Source organism: Botrytis byssoidea, assembly GCF_014898295.1.
Source record: "Botrytis byssoidea strain MUCL 94 chromosome Unknown BBYS_013, whole genome shotgun sequence".
Lineage (NCBI taxonomy): Eukaryota > Fungi > Ascomycota > Leotiomycetes > Helotiales > Sclerotiniaceae > Botrytis > Botrytis byssoidea.
In genome coordinates this window covers 1,126,549-1,152,578 of record NW_024065854.1, presented here as the reverse complement: position 1 = coordinate 1,152,578, position 26,030 = coordinate 1,126,549, and the positions used below count along the sequence as shown (strand labels likewise).

The 26,030-nt window shown below is 42.5% G+C and overlaps 5 protein-coding genes across 5 annotated transcripts; 2 read left to right on the top strand and 3 right to left on the bottom strand.

Moving 5' to 3' along the window:
* Nucleotides 1-1,817: 1,817 nt before the first annotated feature.
* On the top strand, nucleotides 1,818-4,979 carry EAE97_007144 (uncharacterized protein; the record flags this gene model as incomplete). Its single annotated transcript, XM_038877658.1, has 4 exons — nucleotides 1,818-2,276; nucleotides 2,484-2,714; nucleotides 2,771-4,868; nucleotides 4,933-4,979. The coding sequence occupies 4 exons, from the start codon at nucleotides 1,818-1,820 to the stop codon at nucleotides 4,977-4,979; spliced, it is 2,835 nt and encodes a 944-aa protein (XP_038731848.1).
* Nucleotides 4,980-5,488: 509 nt separating this feature from the next.
* EAE97_007143 (uncharacterized protein) lies at nucleotides 5,489-8,902 on the bottom strand. Its single transcript, XM_038877657.1, has 5 exons — nucleotides 8,555-8,902; nucleotides 8,020-8,463; nucleotides 6,952-7,950; nucleotides 6,299-6,890; nucleotides 5,489-6,087 (listed from the first exon to the last, which is right to left on the bottom strand). Exons 2-5 carry the CDS (start codon nucleotides 8,444-8,446, stop codon nucleotides 5,985-5,987), a joined length of 2,121 nt encoding a protein of 706 aa, XP_038731847.1. The 5' UTR covers nucleotides 8,447-8,463; nucleotides 8,555-8,902; the 3' UTR covers nucleotides 5,489-5,984.
* Nucleotides 8,903-9,202: 300 nt separating this feature from the next.
* On the bottom strand, nucleotides 9,203-11,228 carry EAE97_007142 (uncharacterized protein; the record flags this gene model as incomplete). The annotated part of the gene is made up of 8 exons (XM_038877656.1): nucleotides 9,203-9,364; nucleotides 9,420-9,988; nucleotides 10,045-10,158; nucleotides 10,252-10,500; nucleotides 10,606-10,696; nucleotides 10,915-10,998; nucleotides 11,058-11,112; nucleotides 11,179-11,228. The coding sequence occupies 8 exons, from the start codon at nucleotides 11,226-11,228 to the stop codon at nucleotides 9,203-9,205; spliced, it is 1,374 nt and encodes a 457-aa protein (XP_038731846.1).
* Nucleotides 11,229-12,887: 1,659 nt separating this feature from the next.
* On the top strand, nucleotides 12,888-13,767 carry EAE97_007141 (uncharacterized protein). Its single transcript, XM_038877655.1, has 3 exons — nucleotides 12,888-13,058; nucleotides 13,115-13,243; nucleotides 13,294-13,767. The coding sequence occupies exons 1-3, from the start codon at nucleotides 12,980-12,982 to the stop codon at nucleotides 13,566-13,568; spliced, it is 483 nt and encodes a 160-aa protein (XP_038731845.1). The 5' UTR covers nucleotides 12,888-12,979; the 3' UTR covers nucleotides 13,569-13,767.
* A 2,325-nt stretch (nucleotides 13,768-16,092) lies between these two features.
* EAE97_007140 (uncharacterized protein) lies at nucleotides 16,093-22,375 on the bottom strand. The gene is made up of 5 exons (XM_038877654.1): nucleotides 21,600-22,375; nucleotides 20,877-21,508; nucleotides 19,700-20,809; nucleotides 17,065-19,648; nucleotides 16,093-17,009 (listed from the first exon to the last, which is right to left on the bottom strand). The coding sequence occupies exons 3-5, from the start codon at nucleotides 20,735-20,737 to the stop codon at nucleotides 16,822-16,824; spliced, it is 3,810 nt and encodes a 1,269-aa protein (XP_038731844.1). The 5' UTR covers nucleotides 20,738-20,809; nucleotides 20,877-21,508; nucleotides 21,600-22,375; the 3' UTR covers nucleotides 16,093-16,821.
* Between the last annotated feature and the right edge of the window lie 3,655 nt (nucleotides 22,376-26,030).

The following is a 26,030-nucleotide window of genomic DNA, read 5'->3' as shown; positions in this document are numbered from 1 at the left end:
AATCTCGATATTGAGATTTTCGATTGATTTGTTCCAAGTAAGGAAGGATACTCACATAGAGGTTTTAGATGAAATAGTCTGGTCTGGCCTTGGTCGGTCAGTCTTATATTAATACACAAATGACCATTACCCACATTCCCCCGCAAGCCAGCAGATCCGACGGAGGATTCTTTGGTTCGAGCGGCGAGCTGCCTATATACCGGCAAAAGTGTTGGTTTTATATTATAGTTGGGTCAATTGGTTACTCGCTTTTGGGTAGTGGAGCTTTTTCTTCTTCAAAGTGCCGTGATCTACTCAGCTAGTAAGTGCACCAGGTACTAAGAAATCCTTGAAAAGAAAGCTCCCGTTAATAGGTGGGTAGTAGTTCATCAACGTCAGGTGATGTCACTTATGGATGATATCAGAAGCTCCTGTATTAGGAAAGAAGTATTATCGTGAAGAATTAAATCGACGTCACGACTCAAATACCTACCTGATATGTTGTTGAAACGAGATAGAGACGGTTCATTTGCTTTATCGACCGGTTGAATCTATCCTAGTAGATACCTACTACCTCCTACCTACTAGGTAGGTATCTATGTAACGATAGGATTCCATTTGATAAGGCGGCCAACGCCAACGCCAACGCCAACACAAGCAAGTAATAATCCTTGGAATACCTAGGTAGATATCCCTCACATTTTCCTCTCCTCCATTTTGATTTGTCGGGCTTTCCTTCTGTGTGCCATCTCTTTTCGCTGACTGGGCACAGAACGGATGCCAATGCCATACCATGTAATCTGGGGGTGGAACGTGCTTCAAGACAAAACAATGAGGGGAAAGTAAATAAATGATGTGATATGGGTAGGGGTGTTGTGAGATAGCTGCATCTTGTGCGGGATGATGTGTATGTGCGAGGAAATGGATATCGAGAGGTAGAAAGTGATTGAGTAGATGTACGAGAATCAATTGTTGGATAGTATTGGTGTCAATACGATATGGAAGACGATTGATAGAGTTGACAAGAGTTGATAAGAAGATATACATTCGACAGATGAAATGACAGCACAATCAGAGGATAAAAGGAAATTGTCCAATACCTACTACCTACACATATCAGGAAGAAGAAAAGAAATAGAAAAGGGAAAAGGGAAAAGGGAAAAAAGACAATTGAAGATTACTGGTGATAATAGAGGCGTCGCCTAGCGTCATATCTCATATTTCATTTGGAAGTTGTCGCTCACTCACTCTCTCTCTCTCTCTCTCTCTCTCCCTCTCTCTGAACCTCAGCTCATCGACCAAAAAGTGGTGTCACTTCAATCTTCACTCTTCACTCTTTTCACTCACTTCACTCACCTCACCCTTCTCACCCTTCTCACCCTTCTCACCCTTTTCGCTGGTCGTTCCTTCCACAATCAACAAATTTAACCTATTCGGACCTTCTGAATTAAATTCTTTTTTTTTCCCTCTCACCAATTCGTTAATTCTAATTCACCTTGCTATCCGAACTTGACTTTTTTCCTCTCCTCTCCTCTCTCTCTCTTCCGACCCAATTCTTCTTCTACTGTTTTTTCTTCTTCCTCTTCCACTACACAAACATTCCGACATCAACTTACCCCATCCTCTTATTCCTCTTCTTCTTTAATAAAGTAATTTAACAACTCCTTAATCATTAAAGGTATCCCAATCATCGAAATTCTTTTCCATACTCGACGAGGTCGCGTCGTTGATTCCCACAGAATTTGTTCCTTACTTTACTCATTAACATCAACAACAAAACTTACATCAACCAAATAAAGTGATTTATCTGCCACTTTCATTTCCCACCCGTTGTCGTCATGGCACATCTGGCGGGTCAGCATGATCTTGATATTCATGGAACAACAGGTGCCGAATCGAGCAATCACTCATCCGATACACCTCCAAATCACCTAAGAACCAATATTGAACCGGGTCAATTCGATGAGAAGAATGGTGGTGTGCAACACACTCCTGCTGACGCCATCAAGCATGAGGAAGAGGAAGAGGAAGATGAGGATATGGATGCATTGATCGATGAACTCGAATCTCAAGATGGTCATGCTGAAGATGAAGAGGCCGAAGAAGAAAATGGCCCTGCTCAAGAACGTCCTGTCCCCGAAGATTTACTTCAAACAGATACTCGCATTGGTCTTACTGATTCCGAGGTGCAAGCTCGTCGTAAGAAATGGGGTTTGAATCAAATGAAGGAAGAGAAAGAAAATTTATTTCTCAAGTTCCTGGGGTACTTTATCGGTCCCATTCAATTCGTTATGGAGGTACGTCTATACAAAGTTCTGACCATCATTCTTAAATCCTCCGCACCCCACTATTTCGCGCTTTCGAGATCTACATGGATTCTCCACAGATCATCTAGTGTTGAAGGTCGTGGCCGTCAATTCGAAACGGCCGGGTGGAGTAACTCCGCAATCCTTCCAAATCCATGATACTCAAAGATTTGTACTAATTGAACCATTTTTCGATAGGCTGCTGCTGTTCTTGCTGCTGGTCTTCAAGATTGGGTCGATTTTGGTGTCATTTGTGCACTTCTCCTCCTCAATGCCACCGTCGGTTTCGTTCAAGAGTACCAAGCAGGTTCCATTGTCGATGAACTGAAAAAGACTCTTGCCTTGAAAGCTGTTGTTCTTCGTGATGGTCGTCTCTATGAGATTGAAGCTCCTGAAGTTGTCCCTGGTGACATTCTACAAATTGAAGAAGTAAGTTCAATTTTTTTACTCAAATCTCCAGACGAAGACTAATCATCTTCTCACAGGGTACCATTATTCCTGCCGATGGTCGTATCGTTACCGATGATTCTTTCCTTCAAGTCGATCAATCTGCCATCACTGGAGAGTCTCTTGCTGTTGATAAACATAAGGGCGATACATGTTATGCATCTTCTGGTGTCAAGCGTGGTGAAGCTTTCATGGTCATTACTGCCACTGGAGATCATACATTTGTTGGACGTGCAGCAGCTTTGGTCAATCAAGCTTCCGCAGGAACTGGTCATTTTACTGAAGTGTTGAACGGTATTGGTACGGTTCTTTTGATCCTGGTCATTTTCACCAACTTGGTTGTCTGGATCTCATCATTCTATCGATCGAACCCAATCGTTCTTATCCTCGAATATACTCTAGCCATCACGATCATTGGTGTCCCTGTCGGTCTCCCAGCTGTTGTCACTACTACTATGGCAGTTGGTGCCGCCTATTTGGCCAAGAAGAAAGCTATCGTCCAGAAACTGTCTGCTATTGAATCACTTGCAGGTGTTGAAATTCTTTGCTCGGATAAGACTGGTACATTGACCAAAAACAAGCTCTCTCTCGCCGAACCATTCACTGTTCCAGGCGTAGAACCCGATGATCTTATGTTGACTGCTTGTCTTGCTGCTTCAAGAAAGAAGAAGGGTATTGATGCCATTGACAAGGCTTTCTTGAAATCTCTTCGTTACTATCCACGCGCCAAGTCCGTCTTGTCCAAGTACAAAGTTCTCGAGTTTCATCCTTTCGATCCCGTTTCCAAGAAAGTTCAAGCTGTCGTCGAGTCGCCTCAAGGAGAAAAGATCATTTGTGTCAAGGGAGCTCCACTCTTCGTTTTAAAGACTGTTGAGGAAGACCACCCAATTCCTGAAGAAATCGATCAAGCCTACAAGAACAAAGTTGCCGAATTTGCCACTCGTGGTTTCCGTTCTCTGGGTGTTGCACGAAAGCGTGGTGAGGGTCAATGGGAGATTTTGGGTATTATGCCTTGCTCTGATCCACCACGTCATGATACCGCTCGTACCATTAACGAGGCCAAGACTCTCGGACTTTCCATCAAGATGTTGACTGGTGATGCTGTTGGTATCGCTCGTGAAACTTCGAGACAGCTTGGGCTTGGCACTAATGTTTACAATGCTGAACGCCTTGGTCTTGGTGGTGGTGGAGACATGCCTGGCTCTGAGGTCTATGATTTCGTCGAAGCTGCTGATGGATTTGCTGAAGTTTTCCCCCAACATAAATACAATGTTGTGGAAATTCTTCAACAGCGTGGATATCTTGTGGCTATGACTGGAGACGGTGTCAACGATGCCCCGTCACTAAAAAAAGCCGATACTGGTATCGCTGTAGAAGGTGCTTCGGATGCCGCTCGTTCGGCAGCGGATATCGTCTTCTTAGCTCCTGGACTGGGTGCTATCATTGACGCTCTTAAGACTTCTCGACAAATTTTCCATCGCATGTACGCCTACGTTGTCTATCGTATCGCTTTGTCAATACATCTTGAGATTTTCCTTGGTCTCTGGATCGCCATCTTGAATAGATCTCTCAACATTGAATTGGTCGTCTTCATCGCCATTTTTGCAGATGTTGCAACTCTTGCTATTGCTTATGATAATGCACCATTCTCCAAAACTCCGGTTAAGTGGAACCTTCCAAAATTGTGGGGCATGTCCGTTCTCCTTGGATTTGTTCTCGCCGTCGGCACCTGGATTACTCTCACCACCATGATTGCTCGAGGTGAAGATGGTGGTATTGTTCAAAACTTTGGTGTTCTTGACGAGGTTGTCTTCCTTGAGATCTCTCTTACTGAGAATTGGTTGATTTTCATCACACGTGCCAATGGTCCTTTTTGGTCATCACTCCCATCGTGGCAATTGACTGGAGCTATTCTCATTGTTGATATCATCGCAACATTTTTCACCTTGTTCGGTTGGTTTGTAGGAGGTCAAACTTCAATCGTTGCCGTCGTTCGGATTTGGATTTTCTCCTTTGGAGTTTTCTGTATCATGGGCGGAGTCTATTATCTTCTTCAAGATAGTTCTGGCTTTGATAACCTCATGCATGGTAAATCACCAAAGAAGACTCAAAAACAAAGATCTCTGGAAGATTTTGGTAAGTGGATTACCCCGAGTCTTATGTCATTTTACGAACAAAGCGCTAACTCATGCTTCTTTAGTCGTCTCACTTCAGCGTGTCTCCACACAACACGAAAAGTCGGCTTAAAACTTAAACCTAATAATTTACAAGCGCACATTAATTACAGGATGTGTAGCTCTTTACGAATATTCCCTTGTGTTATTAATTAGGTAGTTCGTGTGTATAAAACTTCAGACGGGCTCATAGGTATCAAAACTGCTTGCTACTTTCTCGCTAAAAAGTTCAAATTGCTTACTTGCTGGGAAATAGTATTCGTACATTGTTTCTTAAATGAAAGATCAATTACGATTAACTTTTGGCACAAGAAAATTGAAGCAGATTTGAGCGTTTTTAGTCATTTTTTTATTTAGATGATGATAGCGTCATCCTAGAGTCTTAACAGTCTTTAATAATTACAAACAAATTTTCTTGTGTATGATTTATGGGCCTGTGATAATGAGTGAGTGAGTGAGTGACTGGGTGAGGCTTGAGCGATCGAAAGATGAGCGGCATTGAAATCTATTAATTGTTCAACAGACATCACGATATGAAGGGAGTGATTAGAGCATTGGTTTCTTCTTTTCGTCGACTATTGACATTGGCATTTGTATTGGAATTTCAAAATCTCAAGATCTCACTAACAAGATGGAATGAACCAAGAAAGAGAGACAAAAGTATATCAAAAAAAAAAGTTCAACTATTAATACTACCTCCATCCATCCATATATATATGTAAATAAAAGATAAGTTCTAGGGAATCTCGCGCTTTCTTTCCCACTCCCATTCCCCCTCCTCAAGATCGGGAATCGAGAATCAGGAATCAAGAAGAGGTATGATAGATGATTGATTCTTCCTGCCCCCTCGCATCTATCCTCGACTCCTCACGCTCTCGTGTATTTTTCCTTTCGCCATACATACACGCGTGAATATACACTCGCTCACTCACTGCGCTTGTTGGTGGAAGAGCAAAGTAGAACCATGTATCAATCCACAGCCTACAACCCAGCTACAATTCACAACAACCAAATTCAAAACCCATATCTAAAAACCAATCAAACCAATAAAATCAAATCGAATCTCCTCAAATCCAATCTACAACTTCGCAACCGGTTTCTCCTCCGCCAATGCTTCGGCGTACATGGTGTCAATGTGCTCTCTGAATTTCTTGGCCGTTTGGGGACGCTTGAGCTTGAGTCTGGGTTTGGGGGAGGTGGGATGTTAGTTGTGTTTTTTGTGTTTGTGGGTGGGGATGGGGTTTGTGTGTGTGTATGTATGTGTGTGAAATTCTCATCTCTCGTCTCTCTGCTTCGGGTGGGAGGAGAGAGAAGGACAAAAAGGAGTAAGAAGAAAAAAAGAAGAAAAAAAGAAAGAAAAAAAAAGAAAGAAAAAAAGAAAAAAAAACTTACGTCGGAGTCAGGAGTTCATTATCAATGGTAAATGGTTCGATATCCAAGTACACATTCTTGACCTTCTCATAGCTATTAAACTTGGATTTCTTGCCCACGCCCTCCAATACCTTGACAAGTTGCATGCGCACCCTCTTATCATTACCCGCTTCTTTAAGGCCCGCAATATCGTCACTCTTGATTTCTCTGCCGAGGATCTTGCTTGCCCATGGCGCGAACGTCACGGGATCGACTCCAAAGATGGCGACGAGGAAAGCTTGGGTGGAGTCTCCGTGCACATATGCTTGGGCGAGGAGATTGCAGTTTGCGAGGTAGACGTTTTCGATGCGTTCGGGGGAGATGTACTCGCCCTGGGCGAGCTTGAGGACGTTCTTTCTACGATCGATGATTTTGAAGCGGCCCATGCTGTCGACTTCTCCAATGTCGCCGGTGTGGAACCAGCCGTCTGCATCGATTGCTTTGGAGGTTTCGGCTTCGTTGCGGTAGTATTCGCGGAAACGGGCGGTACCTCGAAGGAGGATTTCACCTCGGGGGTTGGGTGTGTCGGTGGCGAGGTACTCCATGTCGGGGACGGATTCGAGGCATACTTCCACTGTGGAGAGGGAAAAAAGGTTAATCGAGTTTGAAGTAGGAATTGGGTGGAAACAACTTACTAGACGGGCTTACACCTCCACAATTACCGGTGCTGTAATCATCATCGTATTGTACAAGACCGTGTGCGTAAGTTTCGGTAAGACCATAACCTTGGATGAACTTGGCACCAAAGGCTGCACGGAGGAATTGATGAAGACCAGGATCAATTGGAGCACTTCCAGTTACCATACCACGAGCTCTTTGAAGACCAAAAGCACTAGCTAATTTAGGAGTCCAGATACGATCATAGAGAGCGTGTTTATTGGTAGCTTGTCCAGGTGGAAGTTTCATCGATGCAAGCTTGGTGTTAATGATATGACGACCGATCGTGCCTTTCATACCTGGGGCATCGATAGTAGCGGCTTTGATAGCGCCTCCGAATCGATTGTAGAGACGAGGAACGGAGTTGAAAGCTGTTGGGCGAAGAAGCTTCAAGTCGTCGACAAGTCCGAGAATGTCACCACGGAAATAACCAATAGCAGATCCTACAGCCAGACAGCCGTGCTCAGCAAGACGTTGGTAAATGTGTGCCAATGGAAGGTATGAACAAAGGACATCATTAGGCCATGGATCAGACACAATTCTCGAAATAGAAGTGGCTGCAACAGCGTGTGCCTGGGTAAGAACCACACCCTTGGGGTTACCAGTTGTTCCGGAGGTATAATTGATTGTAATGATGTCTTCTGGTCGAGGTGGGTTCATTGGGGAATTTGGGGACGCAGCTCCAATGGCTTCAACATCTCCAATATAATGAATAGCGATTCCAACTTCAGCCGCAAGAGCATTCAAAAGTGCTTTCTTTGTGTTTCCAGGCTGCTCTCCTTCATCCAAACGATCAAGGCAAATAATGAGCTTCAACGTAGGTACTCTCGGCGCTAACTTCAATAACGTCGGAATATGTGGTAGAGTCGTACAAACACAAGCAAGCGTCGCATGGTTGACGATATATTCCGTTGTATCCGGTCCGAGAGTATCGTAAATGGAAACCGTGAAGAGGGATTGAGACATCGCTCCCAAATCTACAACTCATGTCAGCCCCCACCCTGCAATGCACGATGCACGTAGCAATAAACTCCAAGATCTCTTACCAACAATTTGCCATTCTGGACGATTTTGACACCAAAGACCCACACCATACTTATCATCTGTGATTCCCGCCCTCTTATGAAGCTCTACCAATCCTACACCAAAATTCTTTCTGCGCTCTGCCGTCTTCGCATATGTAATCCATTGATAGTTACCATAAGTTTTTGTAACGGGATCCCAAGGTCTATGGCCCAAACATCTAGCATTTGGTCTCTTTCTTGCAGCCTTCTCAAAAAAGTCATGACTGGTCAAACATTCTGGATCGATTGTTTGGAGCAATGGCTTATCCACGAATTGATAATGCCTGTAAATACCACTGCGATCTTCGCGCGCACTGCCCGGGATCGCAAGGGAGTAGGGTGAGCCGGGAGGAGGAGATGCTCGGATAGTCTTCACATAGGTATCGGGATCTTGTACCGTCGGTGCCATGGTGTCGGACTAGATCTCTAAAAAGTAAATAACAATCAGTACTTATTCAATTTCGAACAAAGGTTAGGAGGCTGGGCATTGAGCGGCTCGCGATGAGAGATTACGAACCTTGGAATGTATAAAAGGAATGATAAAAGATATACTCTATAAAACTTGAAGAATATGAATCGCAATGAAGATCTATAGAATAAACAAAGCCAAATTAATTCCGACAGCGAGTGAAGTTTGTAAGTAGATCAAGATTCATTCAAAGGGTGCATGTGAAGAAATGGAGAGTGGCCTCGCCCGAAGCCTCGATGGTCGCGTTTCGTTTTACCTCGGTATCTGAGCGCTGGGGCATAATATCATTCCAGAATGTGGAGAAGCTTTGTAAATCGCAATCACAATTTGTGAAGGATTGGAAATGACCGACATATCCGTTCTGATAGGGGGAGAATATTTGGTAGAGAGTGGATTTGAATCAACAATCATAAAGGTTCTCCACGAAGAAAAGTGGTCAGCGAGGTACAGGTGCAAAATAGTGTTCGGTAGACGGTTATTTATATCCGAGTTGGTACTTTAACCAATCTATCGGTATCACAGTAAAGATTTGGTGTTGATTGAACTGAATGAATAGTTATGTGTATTATTACTTTGTAGCAAATAGGATTTTATCAGTATTCGGTAGATTGATTAGCCATCAAAAAATTCCACCACGTTCACATCTACCTAGGCAGAGAAAGTTTAAAGAATACTTTAAAAAGGGGGGGAATCATTTTAAACAACCAATTTAGCATCACCACTAGCATTACCAGTCTTCTCGACATTCGAGTCGTTGCCACCACTTATCTTCGCTGCAGAAGCTGCTTCGAATGATCGTTCGAAGTCCTTAATGATATCATCAATATGTTCAGTGCCAACCGAGATTCTAATAAGATCCTATAAAACAAGATTTAGTTAAATTCACAACATTAAATGTTTAACGAACTCTTACCTCAGTGACGCCAGAAGCCAACCTTTCATCGTGAGAAAGTTGTTCGTGAGTTGTAGACCATGGATGAATAGCTAGCGTTTTTAAATCTCCAACATTGGCCAAATTAGAAATCAACTTGAAGCCATCAACAACTTGGCTACCAGCTTCCCCTCCTCCTTTAACCCCAAAACTCAAGACACCACCAAACCCACGAGGCAAGTATTTCTTGGCTAACTCATGGGATGGGTGATTTTCCAATCCTGGATATGATACCCAGGAAACGTGTGGATTCTTCTCAAGCCATTTTGCCAACGCCAATGAGTTCTGAGCATGTCGCTCTCCTCTCAAGCTCAAAGTTTCAAGGCCCTGGATCAATTGAAATGCTCCAAATGGATTCAATGAACTTCCCAAATCTCGAAGAACCTCAACTCTAACACGAGTAATAAAAGTGTCAGGGCCAAATGTTTCCCAGAACTTTAGTCCATGATATCCATCGGATGGTTCAACCATTTCTGGAAATCGCTTGCCGTGTTTTCCCCAGTCGAAATTTCCTGCATCGATGACTATGCCACCAATGGTAGTTCCGTGTCCTATTAGAACTAAATTAGAAGGAAGAACAACATCTGACAGCGAAACGCATAATTACCGCCAATCCATTTAGTCGCCGAGTGTACGACAATGTCGGCTCCATGGTCGATAGGGCGGCAAAAATACCCTCCTGCTCCAAATGTGTTATCAACGACGAGGGGAACTCCGGCATCTAAGTATGAAATTAGTAATTCTCTTGAACAAGAGCAGGAGCGTCAAGCATTTAAGTAGCCAAGCCAGATTAAGATGTAGTACAATCACTAACCGTGTGCTACTTTCGCAATAGCCTCAAAGTCTGGAACGTTATATTTTGGATTTCCAATACTCTCAATGTACACAGCTTTTGTATTTTCGTCTATAGCTTTCGCAAAGTCCTCTGCCTTGTCTCCCTGAACGAATTTGGTATTTATGCCTAATCTTGGAAGGAAAACCTTCAATTGATTGTATGTTCCTCCATAAAGATTCGTCGTGGATACGATATTGTCTCCGGCATGGGCCAATGCGGCAAATGCCACTTTAGTGGATCATTAGCACGCATTCGCTTATGGCATGATTTCAAAGGGGTGATGTAGTGAAGGAAGGAGTGAGGGTGAAGAGGAAATCAATTGAGTTGACATACTAAACTGAGCTGCTTGACCAGAGGAAGATGCTACCGCTCCTCGTCCACCCTCCAGCGCTGCAATCCGCTTTTCAAAAACCTCGACAGTTGGCTGTTGCCAAGTTAGCTAAGATTCTGGTGTTGTACTTGGCAATGAAGTTTAGGAATTGGAAATTGCTGAGACGCCAATTTTGAACGAAGAAATGCCAATTCTTAAGAATTGAGATGCCAACTTTCATCACAGACGTTGCCAATACTTAAAAAATCAGATGCCAAATTTCAACGACTTTTCATCGACTTCAGATAGAACATAGCTGGAGTGATACATACGTTCGCAATACGACTGTAAAGATTTCCAACCTCTTTAAGGCCAAACAACCTAGCTCCATGGGCAGAGTCATTGAATGTGAAGCTCTATAGATATCATATTTAGTTCTTAAGATCACAAAAATCTCTGAAATGAGCAGACTGACTGTGGTAGCATAGATTGGCACAGCTCTTGCATTTGCTGCTGAATCCGGTTCATGTCTACGGTCGACAGAATCTAATCAGCCTTGTCTTCAAAGTGCGGGGAAGAAGTGGCATAGCACGAACCCAGCATGAAGCTGTAGAGTCTCGAAATGAGTGCTTTCAACGGGCGCCATATTGGTTGATCGATTATGCTTCGATTCCGGAGTTGAATGAAATTTGAGAGATAAAAAATCACAAGAAAGAAAAGAAAATGAATCTCGGGAGTCTTTCTAAATTAAATAGATCAAGATGTTTGTTTCCCCTCATTCCCTTTTGGTAAGACAAATAACTCTTTCCAATTGATGACCACAGTGGGGGTAATACATTATACATTCATTGGCTTGAGCACGTCATTTCTTTCATTCTTGAGGTAAAGGGGATGAGAGTGGAAGAGCTCATCGAAGATTAGACACCATTGGATTGAAAAGTGGTGATCTGAATGGCTTCATTTCATCCTTCCGGTCCTATCGACATCATCTTGATATTTTGAGGGTTGCTTACTCATCCGATCAAAGTTGTCTGGTGGTCGGTCTTACCAGAACTATCAGCCCTGGGCTTTGACCGTTCTTTCATTACCACAGCGAGCACAGTTTCCAAACAATTCATTGGCTTCAACAACAAATCAATGTTGGTGTTACAACTACACTTTGTGTTGCATTACAGATCAGATTTTCCATTCAAACGACATTGGCAAGCAAATCACAGCTTTGTCTTTCGATGCACCATGGCGCCGTGAGGTTCCTTCGTAACTCCAGACGATACACTAAGTATACTTTTCTCAACATCACTTCCACAACAGATATCTGACACGGCAATTCAATAACATTGCGAAGGATGACCTACGATGTCAAGCTCGTGTCCAAGCATTCCAAATATTGTAGCTTAAGAACGTCTCATATTCCGCCGCCTTCAAACGCAAAGCTCGCAGATACGAATCAATAAAGGAACCTCAATCTTGTGCTTCGTTCTTGGCAACACAACACTGACACTCTTGGAACTTCCTACGAGGTGGCACTAGAACTTACTTGTAGGTTGAGATGAGTATATCCCTTTTTAAGCTTTGCGGTTGAGTTAGTAAATTTGTGTTGTAGTTGGTGTTTCATGCTCTGAGATACATAGAAACTTGTGAGATGTCCGAGCGGATAATTCTCAACTTCTAGACAAAGCGTGCTTATTGTTTCAATTGGTTGCTGGTATTATTATTCAAGGTCGCAAGCTGTCGGCTTTACCAAAGTACTTCAGTCTGCAGTGTAGAACCTTCTTATTAGAGGTGGATATTTCAGGGTCAGTGGGCTTTGAGGTAATACAGTTCAATGCGCGCGTTTGCGGGAGAAGATCATTTGATGATTGCAATCAACACATCCTTTCATTGGTCGTGATGCGCAATTCCAATAAAAAATATGGTACTCAGCGGTTGTATTGTCCTACGCATCGCGGGGAACGCAAGCAGGCCTTTCTCCACTGTAGCCAGGACGTCGTTAACAATTATCATTGGTCATATAGCCCTGTGTCTTCAATGTAATGCCGTAGATCCTGGTTTGGTAGGGAGTTGAGAACCGGCATGATCTGTGCGATGGATTGATATACCGTTTCAAACATGATACTGAGTTTATGCATCTTTTCCACTTTGGCTGCAATGGAAACCATTCGGCCTTCAGACTTTGTCTACTTAATTCTTTGGTGATTATAATATCAGTCTGTGACTCTTTTGTATTTTGTCTCCTTTCAACTTTTCTCCACCTGTCTCCTTTTCCAATTTGTATACATCCTCTTCGAATTCACTCATTTACGCGCGCCCAAGTTGCAGCTGCGTTTTTCCACGACTATTAAGATCATCCATTTCACGACAACAAGATTTCCCAAATAGCAACACTTTAATTTCAAAATGGCGATTGGATTACTTCTTCCTATTCGAATTGCTCAAGCAGTTTTTGCTATCGTCGTACTTGGCTTGTCCGGATATGGTATGAGAAATTCTATGATTGGCATACCAAGGAATAACTGCTAATATACCATATAGTTTCCCACTGGTACAATGCCGATACTTTGACCGCAAGCCCTTCGCAAATCAACTTTTTGGTTTTCGTACCTGTCTTTACTTTGATTTCCATTGTTTATCTTGAAGTTGCACCCCGCTTCATGTCGAAAGGTACGTTTATCACTTCAAAAGTACATACACAATTTTCTAACATTCATCAGCATCTCACCCATACGCACATCTCACATTTGAACTTCTCAACGTTCTTTTCTACTTCGCAGGTTTCATTGCCCTTTCCGTCTTCATCAGCAAGCTTCTTTTCTGCCGTGGTTCTGTCTGTGGAGCGGCTCGTGCCGATGCAGTCTTTGGTGCTTTCAGTTGGTTACTTTGGATGGGAAGCAGTGCTATTCTTGCATTGGAGATGTTCAAAGGAGGACGAGGAAAGGCTTATCCTCAACCAAACATGGCTATGAAGGAGACTGGTAACCCAGTTTAAGTCCCTATATCAGGAGCGGAGATAATGCAGAAGACAATCGGGAAGCATGTCCATACTATATGGACACTGATAGTTGATGAGAAGTCTTGATGACCATGTCTCTTTTGAAAAGACGTACTGTAGTTATGGAAGCAGAGGTTGATGAAAAGGAAAAGGTTGATGACTCGAATGTTCATGGAGTTGGGGGTCAAAACACACACAGCAGCAAGACTGACTGATGTCTATTCTAGAAATAAATAATATTGAAATCTTTGATACTTGTCTTGCGTGCGTCTACTTTTCTAATTGACCAATTTGGCATGTCTAAATTGAAAGTATTTGCTCATGTTGTTCCCCTAGAATACTGGTCTTGAGTCGTAATTGGATTATCCTATTCAGGAATACAAACAAGATCCAGTGTCTCAGGATCCAACAGTAAATACACCAACGCATGAGACGACAACAAACTTAGATTTGAAAATCTCTTTCGAACCATCCTCTGAAACTAAAAATTTATCAAACTCTTCTCTCTAGATCAAGTATGTAATCAGATAGTCCGATAATAAGTAAGTATCTTTCTACACAACTCCAATAATATATAGATTCCTGATGCTTTTCGCTCTTTGTAAAAAAGAAAATTCTCGCAAGGTCATGCATGTACTTACTATTAGATTGGCTTGTGCTTTATTGATTCATAGATTAGATAGATAGATACACCACACTGAATCTATATCTCTCATCCCTCCTGTAGAATGTATCTTTGTCTTTTCTCTCCCCGCTACTTTGGTTAGGTCCGGGTGGGGTTCGTTTATTGTTTTGTTTTGTATTCTGAGGTTGTGTGTTGTCTTTATTATTTTGCTCTCGTTCTTGGTCTTCCTGTTATTTTTGATATCTAGTATTCGATATCTATTAGTATTCAATGTCAAGTATCTAGTATCTAGCAGCGATAATTAGCTACCTGTATATAGAAACTATAAGAAACATCTCAACTCTCAACTGCCAACTGTCAAAATCCGTAATGGGTCCATCCTCCTCTCCATCCTGCTCTCTATTCTCCTCTATATTCTGCAATCATTTGATATCCTATCATCTGACATCTGACATCCGGTATCTGATATCTGATATTTTATATCAGGATTCAGATCAAAACCTACCACTCAGAAGTTCATTTATTCCCCATCCAATCTGTAACAGACTACTCAGTCATCATACCATTCAACTACAACACCCATCCAAACATCCCAATCCCAATCCCAACATCCTCATCCCAATACACCAAATTCAATCCCCAAATATCCATCTATACTCGAATCCCTAAAAACCACTATTTTAAATCATTAATTAACCTCGAATTCCTAGATATCTATATTCTAATTCATAAAATCCAGTCCAAATCAAAATATCTATATCTATATCCAGAACCAGAACCAGATCTAGATTTACAGTCACACTCATACGTATTACACTCAAAACATCCAATCCAATACAGATCCCAAATCTCAATCCCCAATCTCAACCCATCTCAATCCCAACCCATGCAGTCCAATCCAATTCAACAAGACCCCGAATCAGATATACCGCTTCATTTCACCTCCCAACTTCTCAACTTATTACTACTAGTAGGTACTTAAAGTACTATTAGGTAGTCAGTTAGGATGATTTATTCATCACTTCTTCATTTTCATTGCCTTTCTCATTCTGTATCCGCATCTATATACATTCTTATCTCTTCCGTACCATATCTCTTTCTTCTATACTTCTCCTTTTATATTTCCTTCTCCTTTATTATCTCGTCACCTTATACTCAATCTCAAATATCCTCCTACCATCCCTTACCTGCCATATTACCTCATCCCATACCTCCCCATTCCATATCATCTCGTCACCTTACCCTCCTTATCCCATATCTGCTATACCTCTTCTATCTTCTATATCTCTTATATCTTCCCATCCCATTCTCATCTCATATCTTCTCTCATACCATCTCATTACCTCATTACCTCATCCCCAATCTCATATCCCATCCCATATCTTCTATACCTCTCATACCTCCTCATCCCATATTTTCTTCTCTCATATCACCTTATCACCTCATCCCCAATCTCACCCACAACTACCCACAACTACCTATCCACAACTAATCCCCATCCACCTACACCCCATCCCCCCCTTTTATACAAAACACCCAAATCTCTTAAACCTCCCAAACTCCCAAACTCCCAAACAACACAATATAAAAATAGCATAGAAAAAAAATCAAACTCCCCATACCTACTAATTATATTCAATATATTCAATATATCCAATATTATCATCTACCTACCTAATCCAATATACACATACACATCCACATATCCAACCAACCACACCTCCCCCTCTTCACAATCGAATCGAGTCCAATTTCCTCAAAATCCCGATCCGATCTCTTTACCTTCACTCGATCGATAGTCACAATAATCTAACAACACAATATAACATAACAACATAACACGACACAACACAATACGATATAAATATAAGATAACACAAATTATACAATATAATATCATATAGTAATTATAATACAATACAATACATGCGATAGAATACACTATACGATAATATAAAGCAATACCATATAATGCAATACAACCCTCATTCATTTAATCACACAATATAATATAAAAATATATCCTTCAATTCATTCCTCTCAATCAGTATCTCATCCCCTTCTCAGATTCCATCACGCTATCTCTTGTTCCCTTCTCCTTTTCTTCCTCTTCATTTATCATCTGATGTTCATCCATTAGTACCAGTATTGATAGGTATCTAAATATACGCAAATAGGCAGCTATACAAACGCCCTTCGATCATAAAATCCCTCTTTTCCATTCTCTTACTCCTCTTAACCCCTTTATATTCCTTCTCTTCTTATCATACGATGTGACTCCTCCACTTCATCAATCCTATCTTTTCCTTCAATTTCTCTGTAATGGTATCGTTCATCAAAAGTTACGAATGCATGCAAGCCGCCACCACCCATCCATTCCAAGAACCCACGTCCATAATTTTATATGGCAAGTACCTAGGTATAATATAATTCCATCCATCCCAAAGACGCCCATTCACAACACAATACTCCATTCCAATTCCATCATCCTTGTCACAGAAAGTTCCCACAATAATAAAAAATTAGAAAGCATGACCTTTCTTCCTTCAATGTATTCTTCCAGCTCTTAATCCCGAAAGCACAATAACATCCAAAAACTATCACCACAAATAACAAATGCAAGATTCATACTAGAACCCATTCACTTCCTCTTTTGATAAACTTGTCCAAAAGCAATGAGATATCAGTCAACACAAAACGACAGATGTAAAATCCGAAGAACTCAGCTGCGTGACGAGTGCAAAGTTCGAGCCCAACTTGAGTTTTATCCGCATGGCGAAGACCAGGATCTTCAACTTGACGTGCAATTTGATCTGTTCATTTGATTAGTTTTGTGGGCGATCAAAGTGTGCTAGGATTGTTACATACCAATAGCTTGTGCAGCGTCAAATAGCTTCGCCAAAGCACTCATATAATTTGCATTCGGTCCAGAAAATTGCACTTGACTAACATCTCTCTTGGCGAATCGAGATCTAGGGGCAGAGGTCATAGGTAATGTACCCATAGTTAGCCCTTCCTTAGGTATCTCAGGAGACGTGACCTTATTTGAGTAATTATTGGCGAGACCCATAGCGGAATTCTTCGAACGTAGGCGTCTCCATGAGAATGAAGAGGTCTTGCTAGATGTATTCCCAGATTTAGTACTCGTACTAGCAAAGTCCATAGGATCGCCCATAGTTGTTGCATCCTTGAACATTCCATTCGAGCCATGTACGCCAACTTCATTGCCCAGCTTTTTACTGAGTGTGATTTGGACCTGTTCCAGAATACCTTCTAAAGCTTGCATTTCTTCCAAAACAGCATCAGCATCATAAGTATCAACTTGACCTAGCTTCATCAAAGCTGCTGTGAGGAAGTCACAACTAGCAATTTTGTCTTCGACTCCCTTAATTTTAACACCCTTCACACGCCATACATCTCGAGGTATGAACAATTTAGTGGATAGATAGCCACCTCTCGGATGCGCAATAGTCTGATACAAAGCTCGCATAAGCCAGAATGGACGAAGGAGATATTCTGTCGGACAAGGCTCCAATGGAATTGGGGCACCTGCACTCATTGGATTTGGCGAACCAGGGCTTTCTGGAGAGTGAAGATCATTGTTGAAAAGATAAAGGCCTCCAGTAGGTGCACCGTTCATCTTCTCTTTAAAGGCGGCAGCAATCGGTGTTGGTAGAGTGGGCATAGCAGGCATCCTTCCATTGATATGATTACCTTGTCCAGTCATTGGCGTAGGTGGCATGACATCGCCAAATTCGTCCAAATTGGAAATCGACATAGTATGGCTTCGGACCTTCTTCAAACTTGACGAGGAAAAATTCTTTCGCAGTCCTGCTCTCGAGTGGGAACGGTTTGGTGATCCTGATCGAGGTATAGAGTTGAAGTTGTCGTTACTATCATTTGTGAGTGTCTGGGTAAGGAATGCTGTCGGAGGAGAAGTATAATCTGAAGAGCTCGGTCCTGAAATTGAACCTTGTCGTGTGGGAATAGCTGTTCGAAGGCTGATCGAACCTAGTCCGTGTTGCAGTAAGCCGGCAGTCTTGGGACCTGCAAAGCCATCTGGAATTTGTGGTGGCGGTATTGATGGAGGTAGAGTCAAGGGAGCATTTTGAACTTCAATCAACCTTGATGATGTCTCAATTTTTAATTGTTTGGCATTCTGACCTGATAGCCTTCTGCTTCGAACACTCTGCGCTGGACTACTTCTTCGTACCGGGCTACCATCAAGGTTTGGTGGTGCAGGCAATGCTTGAGAAGGCGGCGGGTGAGGTGGCTGAACTTGAGGTTGCGATAAAACAACTGGTGATGTCGTTGATGCTGCGGCGATATTGGTGAGCGGGGGTATGGAACCACTGGAGCTATGCCAAGTCCGGCCCGAGAACGAACCACTGGAATCAGATTCCCTAGGCAGTGCCGACTTCGACTGTAGACCGAATTCAAAATCATCCATCACGTAACCTCTAGTCATTTCTTCAAGCATCCTCTCTTCCTCTTCTGACTCATTTCCCTCATAGTCATCAAGTGGACCAATATGTGGCTCTTGCATTTGTTGAAACAATCGTTTTCGTTCTCTTTCGTGTGCATCCTCTATAGCAGCTTCTCGTTCGTTTTGGCGCACCCTTTCTTTTGCCAACTCAATCTTTCTCCTGACACTTGCTACAAGTTCTTCATTGTCATCATCATCGTCATAATTTACAGGCTCGAAGCCATCGTCATAAGCCGCTTCAACGGCAGCATCCAGTGCTGCATCGAATTCTGCTTCAGTTTGACCGCTAGAAGCACGAATATGTTTCCTCCTTACATGTAGTGACGAGGATCTAGAATGTACAGATGAAGCAGCCGATCCGCCAGACTCATCAATGGTATCTAACCACGACATGGATTCATTACTGGGTGCTCGTGTATGCCCTTTAGATGGAGACGGAGCAGATAAATTAGAGTTGGATTTTGGGCTCGGCGGCTCGGAAGACTTCTGTCTTCTATGACCGGAGCTCGATGGACCATATGTCATCGGTGACACAGGTCGCCTTGGAGACAGAGGTGGTGGCATGTACTGGCTCTCCATAGGTACGGCTAAGCTCGTTTCAATGTTTCGTCCTTGAGATTGATTACATCTAGAGAAGTAGTTGGATCGTTGGTCAGGGTGATTTCTAGTCTGCGTCTGGGGAGGTTCGAAGGACGAAGATTCTCCTCGCGAGTGGGATTGACGATTCCTCGAATATGATCGATCCCGCTGAGGTTCGTTTGGGTAAGAAGCATCGTTAACTATCCTCGTAATTGTGGCTGTCTCTACGATAGCAGGCTCATCATCTTCATCACTCATTGGAAGCTCGTCTGGTCTGTATTCCGACCTAAAGTCTGTGCTTTCGGGCCTGGCAGGAAGTGCCTTTTCATCACTTAACTCGGGAGTAATCTTGGCCAATTCATTTATCCGGCTAGTATAAGTGTTACGCTGGAATAATTAGTTAATGGTAAATAATCGATCTACCAACACAATACTCACAATTGCTTCCAGCTTGCGTCGATCCTCGTCTCCTGAACTACGAGCCATGACTTGCTGTAACAAATTACACGCCTCAGAATACGCCTGCATGGCGCCTTCATAGTTTTGCGCATTGTCAAGTAATACTGCCGTATTCGCTTTCTGCAAAGCTTTGGACAGCATGGCTTTTTGTGAGGGCTGTTTAGAGCCGCGAGAAGAACTACTACTCTTTTCGGCCCTTGAACGGTTCCTTGAATGGCCCCTCGCCACTCGTGATTCCTCTTCAGATGGAGGATGGCGTGTTGCTGTGTCAGTCGAGAAAGCCGATATTGGTGAAGGACTAATACTGTGATTTCCTGATCTTGAGGGCGATCGTCGTTGAGAGATATCTCTGGGTCTAGAACCTTCCCAAGATTTTCCAAAGTAATCGGGCACAGTCTGGTGAACAGCGGCCGATAACAATCCAGCCGTGGAAGGGGTCAACGCACTTGACAGCGATGGGGAATGGTTTCCGGGTTGCTGATCAATTGGTAGAGTAATAATCGGAGGGAGGGATGACGGTAGAGGGGGGTTCGCAGGTCGGTCTGTCGGTCTTCTCGTCTGAGGGCTGTTATCAATTGAAGGTCGACTCTTTTGTAATTTTCTTGGGGGAGATTGGCCAACACCATTCCCATTCAATCCGGATCCGCCAAAACTCAAACGTGAGATGGAATTAGAACGACTCCGAATATGTCCTCCGGCACTGGAAGTCGTCGATTGACTCCACCGATTGAAATTTCCGATTGGTTCTTTAACACCGCTTGTACTACTAGAGCGACTATGGGGTTGCCTCGGCTGTCTTCGCGATTCCCCTATTGCATCGTGAGATTCATTTTGAAGAGGGGGCGCAATCTGGCGAGGGTTCCCAAACGAGGGTTTGCGTTGTAGACGATTGACCGGTGCATTCAAAGTGGAATTGGCAGAGGAATTGTTGAATCTTGAATTTGATACTGAATTGTTCGTAGGTAGTGGATATGGCAGACGATCCTCTGTTGTTGTACTGTAAGATAACGATGGCATTGTCGGGAATAGAAGTCGAGGTTTAAAATTGGTGGATAAGTGGATAGTAAATTGTACTGTATCAATAATGGGCTAATCCTATTTGGGTTAGAAAAGTGACTAGCTTGATGTGATCCGTTATGGTAAGTTCCTTCCTTACCCCCTTGTATTTTAATCGCAAGCCAATCTGGTTCTCTCTTTTTCTGCTGTTGCGACTAAATAATAATTATAATAATGATAATAATAATGATAATAATAAGGCAGTCGGACTCTGTGTGTAAATTGCGACTTTGATGTGAATGATTCTCCTTCAACCACCTACGTAAGTCTCGACAATAGAAAAGAATGACGATCTACCCTTTTCCCCGATTTTGTTATTTCAACTTGATCTTCTCTGCTAAAACAAAGATGGGCTTCGTCCCCTTTTTTCCCTTTCCCTTTTCCGTTCCTTCTTCCCTCTCTTGTGAAAATGAGATTGAGTTTGAGTTTGAGAGTGGGGATGGGAATGGGAGTGGGAGTGGGATTGAGCGTATTTTCTATCCAATTATGATATTGACCCCGACTTATCGATGCCGAGTTTTATATATAGTATGGTATCGCCTGTGGTAGGTGCAGGATCCGGACGGCGACGTCTTAATTAAATACCCAAGTATTTATGATATTTGTGCTGGGAGTCTGGGAGTCTGGGAGTCTGGGACTGAAATCGGAACGTGCCACTTTTCTAATCGAGGGTTGTGACTTGTAGGGGACCAATGGAAGTGGGTGAAGTGGAGTGGAGGTATTCGAAATTGCCTGGTCGATCAATAAATCAATATTAGCACATCTATTCCTAATTCTTTGCAGTCCCATATGCATTACAACAGCTTTATCGATCAACACCCACCTGACCTGACCTGACCTGACCTGACCGGGAAGAAGAATATATGAATGGAGACTTGCTCAAACCTCTCTTTTAGGAATCATCGTCTTCCAGAATGGTATCTCTAAAGCCAGAGTTGTTTCCCCCCCAATGTTCGATGTCGTCTTTTGTTTGATCATACAATATGTTACTGAGAGGTCCCAGGATTTCCAGACGATCAATATATAGAGTTTGTCGGTAAATGCTGTTACAATTTAATGACGACGCGCTCTTTGCTCCCACAAGTCCTATCCGATACAAATTCCGATGTGTATTGAACGATGACAGGATTCAACAAGGTATTGACAGTTTAAGATGGTTCCCTCAAGATCAAGCTCACTTGACTCCGCGATGCTTCTATTTGAGACAAACAGTACAATGTCGGATATCCCTAGGCGTTTATTGTACGATATCGTTGGAGGGGTACATATACCGGTACCGGCTTCGGATTGGCGGCAGTAACATCAATCAAGGTAATGTGCCTAATGGATATTGACATATATCATACATAAATTTGATTGCAGTGATCGCAAATCGTCATCGACATGCAACTCAAATTCCAACAATAACTTTTATAAACAAAGTATGGGCAAAGAAATGGAGTGAGTGGGCGAAGGCAAAATCAGAATCAGAAAAATACATAAAACTCCAAACTCAAAACGTAAACTCTGGGACTCTTAATGAGTAAAACGAGGTACAGGTTGAAAGGTCGGTCAAGAAATTTGTAAAAATTTGAGATTGAAGCTGCAAGTGGTCTGAATTCTATCACTCCCTTTTCCATTCCGGCGGGTGCGTATTCTGGATAAGGGAATGGATATTCTGTGGTGGTAGCAGCGCTTCTCATCGTACCAAGCATCCAAATAGTGCAAGACAAGGCCCGGGATGGTCAAAAGGGCACGGCGCAAGGGGTATATACTCTTTTGGGAGTGTTGTGGTTAGACTGGTTAGACTGGTTAGACAACTCTTGACTCTCGCGTACGATGATTTGACGACGAAGTAAGAAACTGGATAAACTGGGTCTTCAACTTCAATCCGTGCCAACAATGTGTGCAAGGGCAAGGTACGAAGGAAAGTACATGATCACGGTTATGAATTGACAAGGAGTAAAACATGTGAACTGCAAGGATAAATCGCCATCACCATGCGAATCAGGGATTGTGAGGTCCCAAAGAGGTCTTGGTACTTCTTGGAGAAGCCCTTCTACCTTTCCCAAACTTCCCCTTTTCGAGTAGACGTGCAGGACGACGTAACCGTTACCAGCTTTTTTCCAGCTTCATCTCACACTTTCTTACTCAAAATTACTCCATATGTTCACCATGGAGCAAGGTGACTTTGCTATTTTGGTGCATTGAATCATGCTTACGAGAAAATGCTTTTAAGGGGCTAAAGCTTAACACTTTTTAGCATGGTACAAAGTCTAATCATATCTTGTCTTGCCTGTACAACATCTTGTCCGTTACCGTAAAGGGGACGGACCGGACTATCAACCAAAGAATATAAAACCCGCAATATCAACGGTTTGTAAATGGCTACTCGTATGTCGTAGATCTTTGTGCAAACGGTATTGTCATATGCATACATTACTCTGTACATCTCCACGCACTATCTGGGTAATTACCTACCTACCTACCTACTCCGTACAAGTTGGACTCGAATAATTTCTCTTATCTTCATGCATTTACATTGATGACTGTCGATATCCGAATTCCACAACCCATCAAGCTAATTCGTATGCTCAATACGGTAATGATTTGATGTCGTTTCACATCTTACTAGCTTTCAGAAACTTTAGGGGTAAACCGCTTGATATGAACGTTTGAAATTCTCCGATGCCTAACATCTCTCATTGCTCAGAAGAGAAACAAAACATTTGTAGATCCGCCGTTTTTTAAGTTCACTAGAAGGATTCACTTGCTTACCATCATCGAATATCTATCTTCAACAAACCACATTGGCAATCTCGATAGATCTCTAGGCCAAACTTTGTTTCGAGTGTGGGTTAGCTTTGGGCCCTTGAACTTGAGCTCCTCCCCAAATTCGAATCCCAGATCTCCTTACAATTTCACACAGATGCTAGTGCTGCTGTGTCATTCTCATCTGATGCTTAACCTCGCCGTTATAATATTGTTTTATTCGGTTTGGCTATATTTCTAGTATTCCGTTGACAAACGGCCAAATTCTTAAGGCTATAACCAATACATCATTCATTATACTGTTACACTACTGAAAACAACATACACAGAATTTCGTACAGTCTGTAGAACAAATGTATTTCGGATCTATTGCATGATGATGGTAAGCCAAGGTACATCTCAATTATAGATACATGTAGATAGATTAAATAGCTTACGATTTAGCGTGAATCTAGAAGGATTGTGTAATCTTCTCACAACTTATTACCCTTTTCTGTGTTGTTCGCCGGATGGTTGGTTACATTAGGATTCTTCTCTTACTTACGATACTTACGATACTTACGATACTTACGATACATAATCAAAGCACCCTCCTTCGATGAAAAGTCATCCATAATACAGTCATCGATTACCGATCCATTCGCGAAATGGATTCAACGGAAAATGCCATTGTTTGATCAAAGAAGGTTCGTTCCAAGTGACCCTAGCTGTGTCAGATACGAGTATCTGATAGTTAGCCTCTATTTCCTTTTTAGGTTGTACATGCCACATGGCTTTTGATCAATCATTGTGAAGACTGCTCGTTCATCTGGCCGTTAGAGATCTAGTACTTTTATCATTGCTCAATGAAAACGGTCCTAGGAAATAACGTAAGGCTCGATCTAGCCAGAATTGTTGAATTTTACGAACGATTACCAATATTCTTGGCCTATTGTCTGTTCTCAAGTTTCATCTTCTTCTACTTCATCGGCTTCCTTCTATCCGTCTTTCTGGGCAAAACTCAAAAACTTGATTGATTTGATTGACTTGGTTGACTCAGTTGACTTGTTGTCACACATAGCAGACTTGTTATCGAAAACTTAGAAAATCGATTCCATATCATATGAAGTAAGATAGCAATCTGATAAAGACCACGGACTCGGTTTAATACCAAGACTGTCTTGTCGGAATGAAGATCCTAATGTTCCAAAGTCCCGACTAAGGATTCCAAATGCCTAATTCCCGAGTCGGTTCGATAGCTTGAAGTGCATTTCCCACTGAGTATTAAACATTAAACCTGTTGTAGCAGCTTGCTACAGGGCTTTGCGAGATTACATTTGTACATATAGTAAGAATCCAGGTCTAATTTGTGAGGCAATGCGTGAATATAGTGTAGAGGTTCGGTCTCAGAACGCTCCTGGAGTAGTTCATCCTCGAATTCGATAGTCATGGTTCTCGGTGCTGTGAACAAGGGTACTGCTACTGAGCATGTATGGGGTTGTAACGATAGTAGACGAATACCCAAGGGAAAGTCTTGGTCAAGGGAGGGTGGATTCAAGCTTAGAATACTCACGCTCATCGCCTGGACACACTCATACAAACTGGACCTCAAGAGACTTTGGAAATGGGCAATTCTTGACCACCTCATTGAAGATTAAGCCACATAATCGCTATGGGCGGTGGAAATGCCGAGGGCCATGCTTTGATGTGCAAGATTTACAGTCTGTGCTGTGGCTTTGTCTTAAAGCTGCTGAGGTATTTATTGATGTGAAGAGCCAACGTCGTCGAACTAAGCCTTTCAATGTGATTTGAACAGACCTTTGATGATTCTTGTAGATCATGCCAATCAAAGCTCCTCAAAAAAGCCATTCGGTTTGAAGTCCGTCATTACAAATGCATCGTTCTCCTTGACCCCTCCCAATGATGCTTAGATTTCCAGTATCTGGATTCAAAGCAAGTAGCCTCAGCTCGGGACAACGTTGATTCCCAATCTATAAAGTAAGATCTCACAATTGTCAAGTACCGGTATCGAGATGGTCTGGAAAGTGGAGGGGGAAAGGTTGGAGGAACAGCATGATTGAAATACCGATACTTAACAAACATATTCCCCTCCTTCCATTAAATGATAATTCGAAAACTGCTTTATGTTTCAATCCAAGAATATACAGATATAAAAATAGCTGCTCGTAGATTACTGCGATGTATTCCAAAGTATTGTAAAGCCCATCATCGTCGTGCCCCTCATTCAGCCCCTCATTCACGATAAGAGATAAGAATTTGTTTACTAATGACATTGTTGTTTGATCTATCATCGGAATCTCGACACCGTCTCCCACCGCGGAGCACAAACGCCGCTTCGGATTTTGATATATATGGTTCATGGTACCAAACAAAGTGACACGATCTCTTGTGAAGAAACACACTTTATATTCTGATACCCTTTTAGCATCATTTGACAGCCAGCTTTGACTTTGGTGATACATTACTTTTTGCCACTTCATCGTTCGATCTCATACATCCCTCA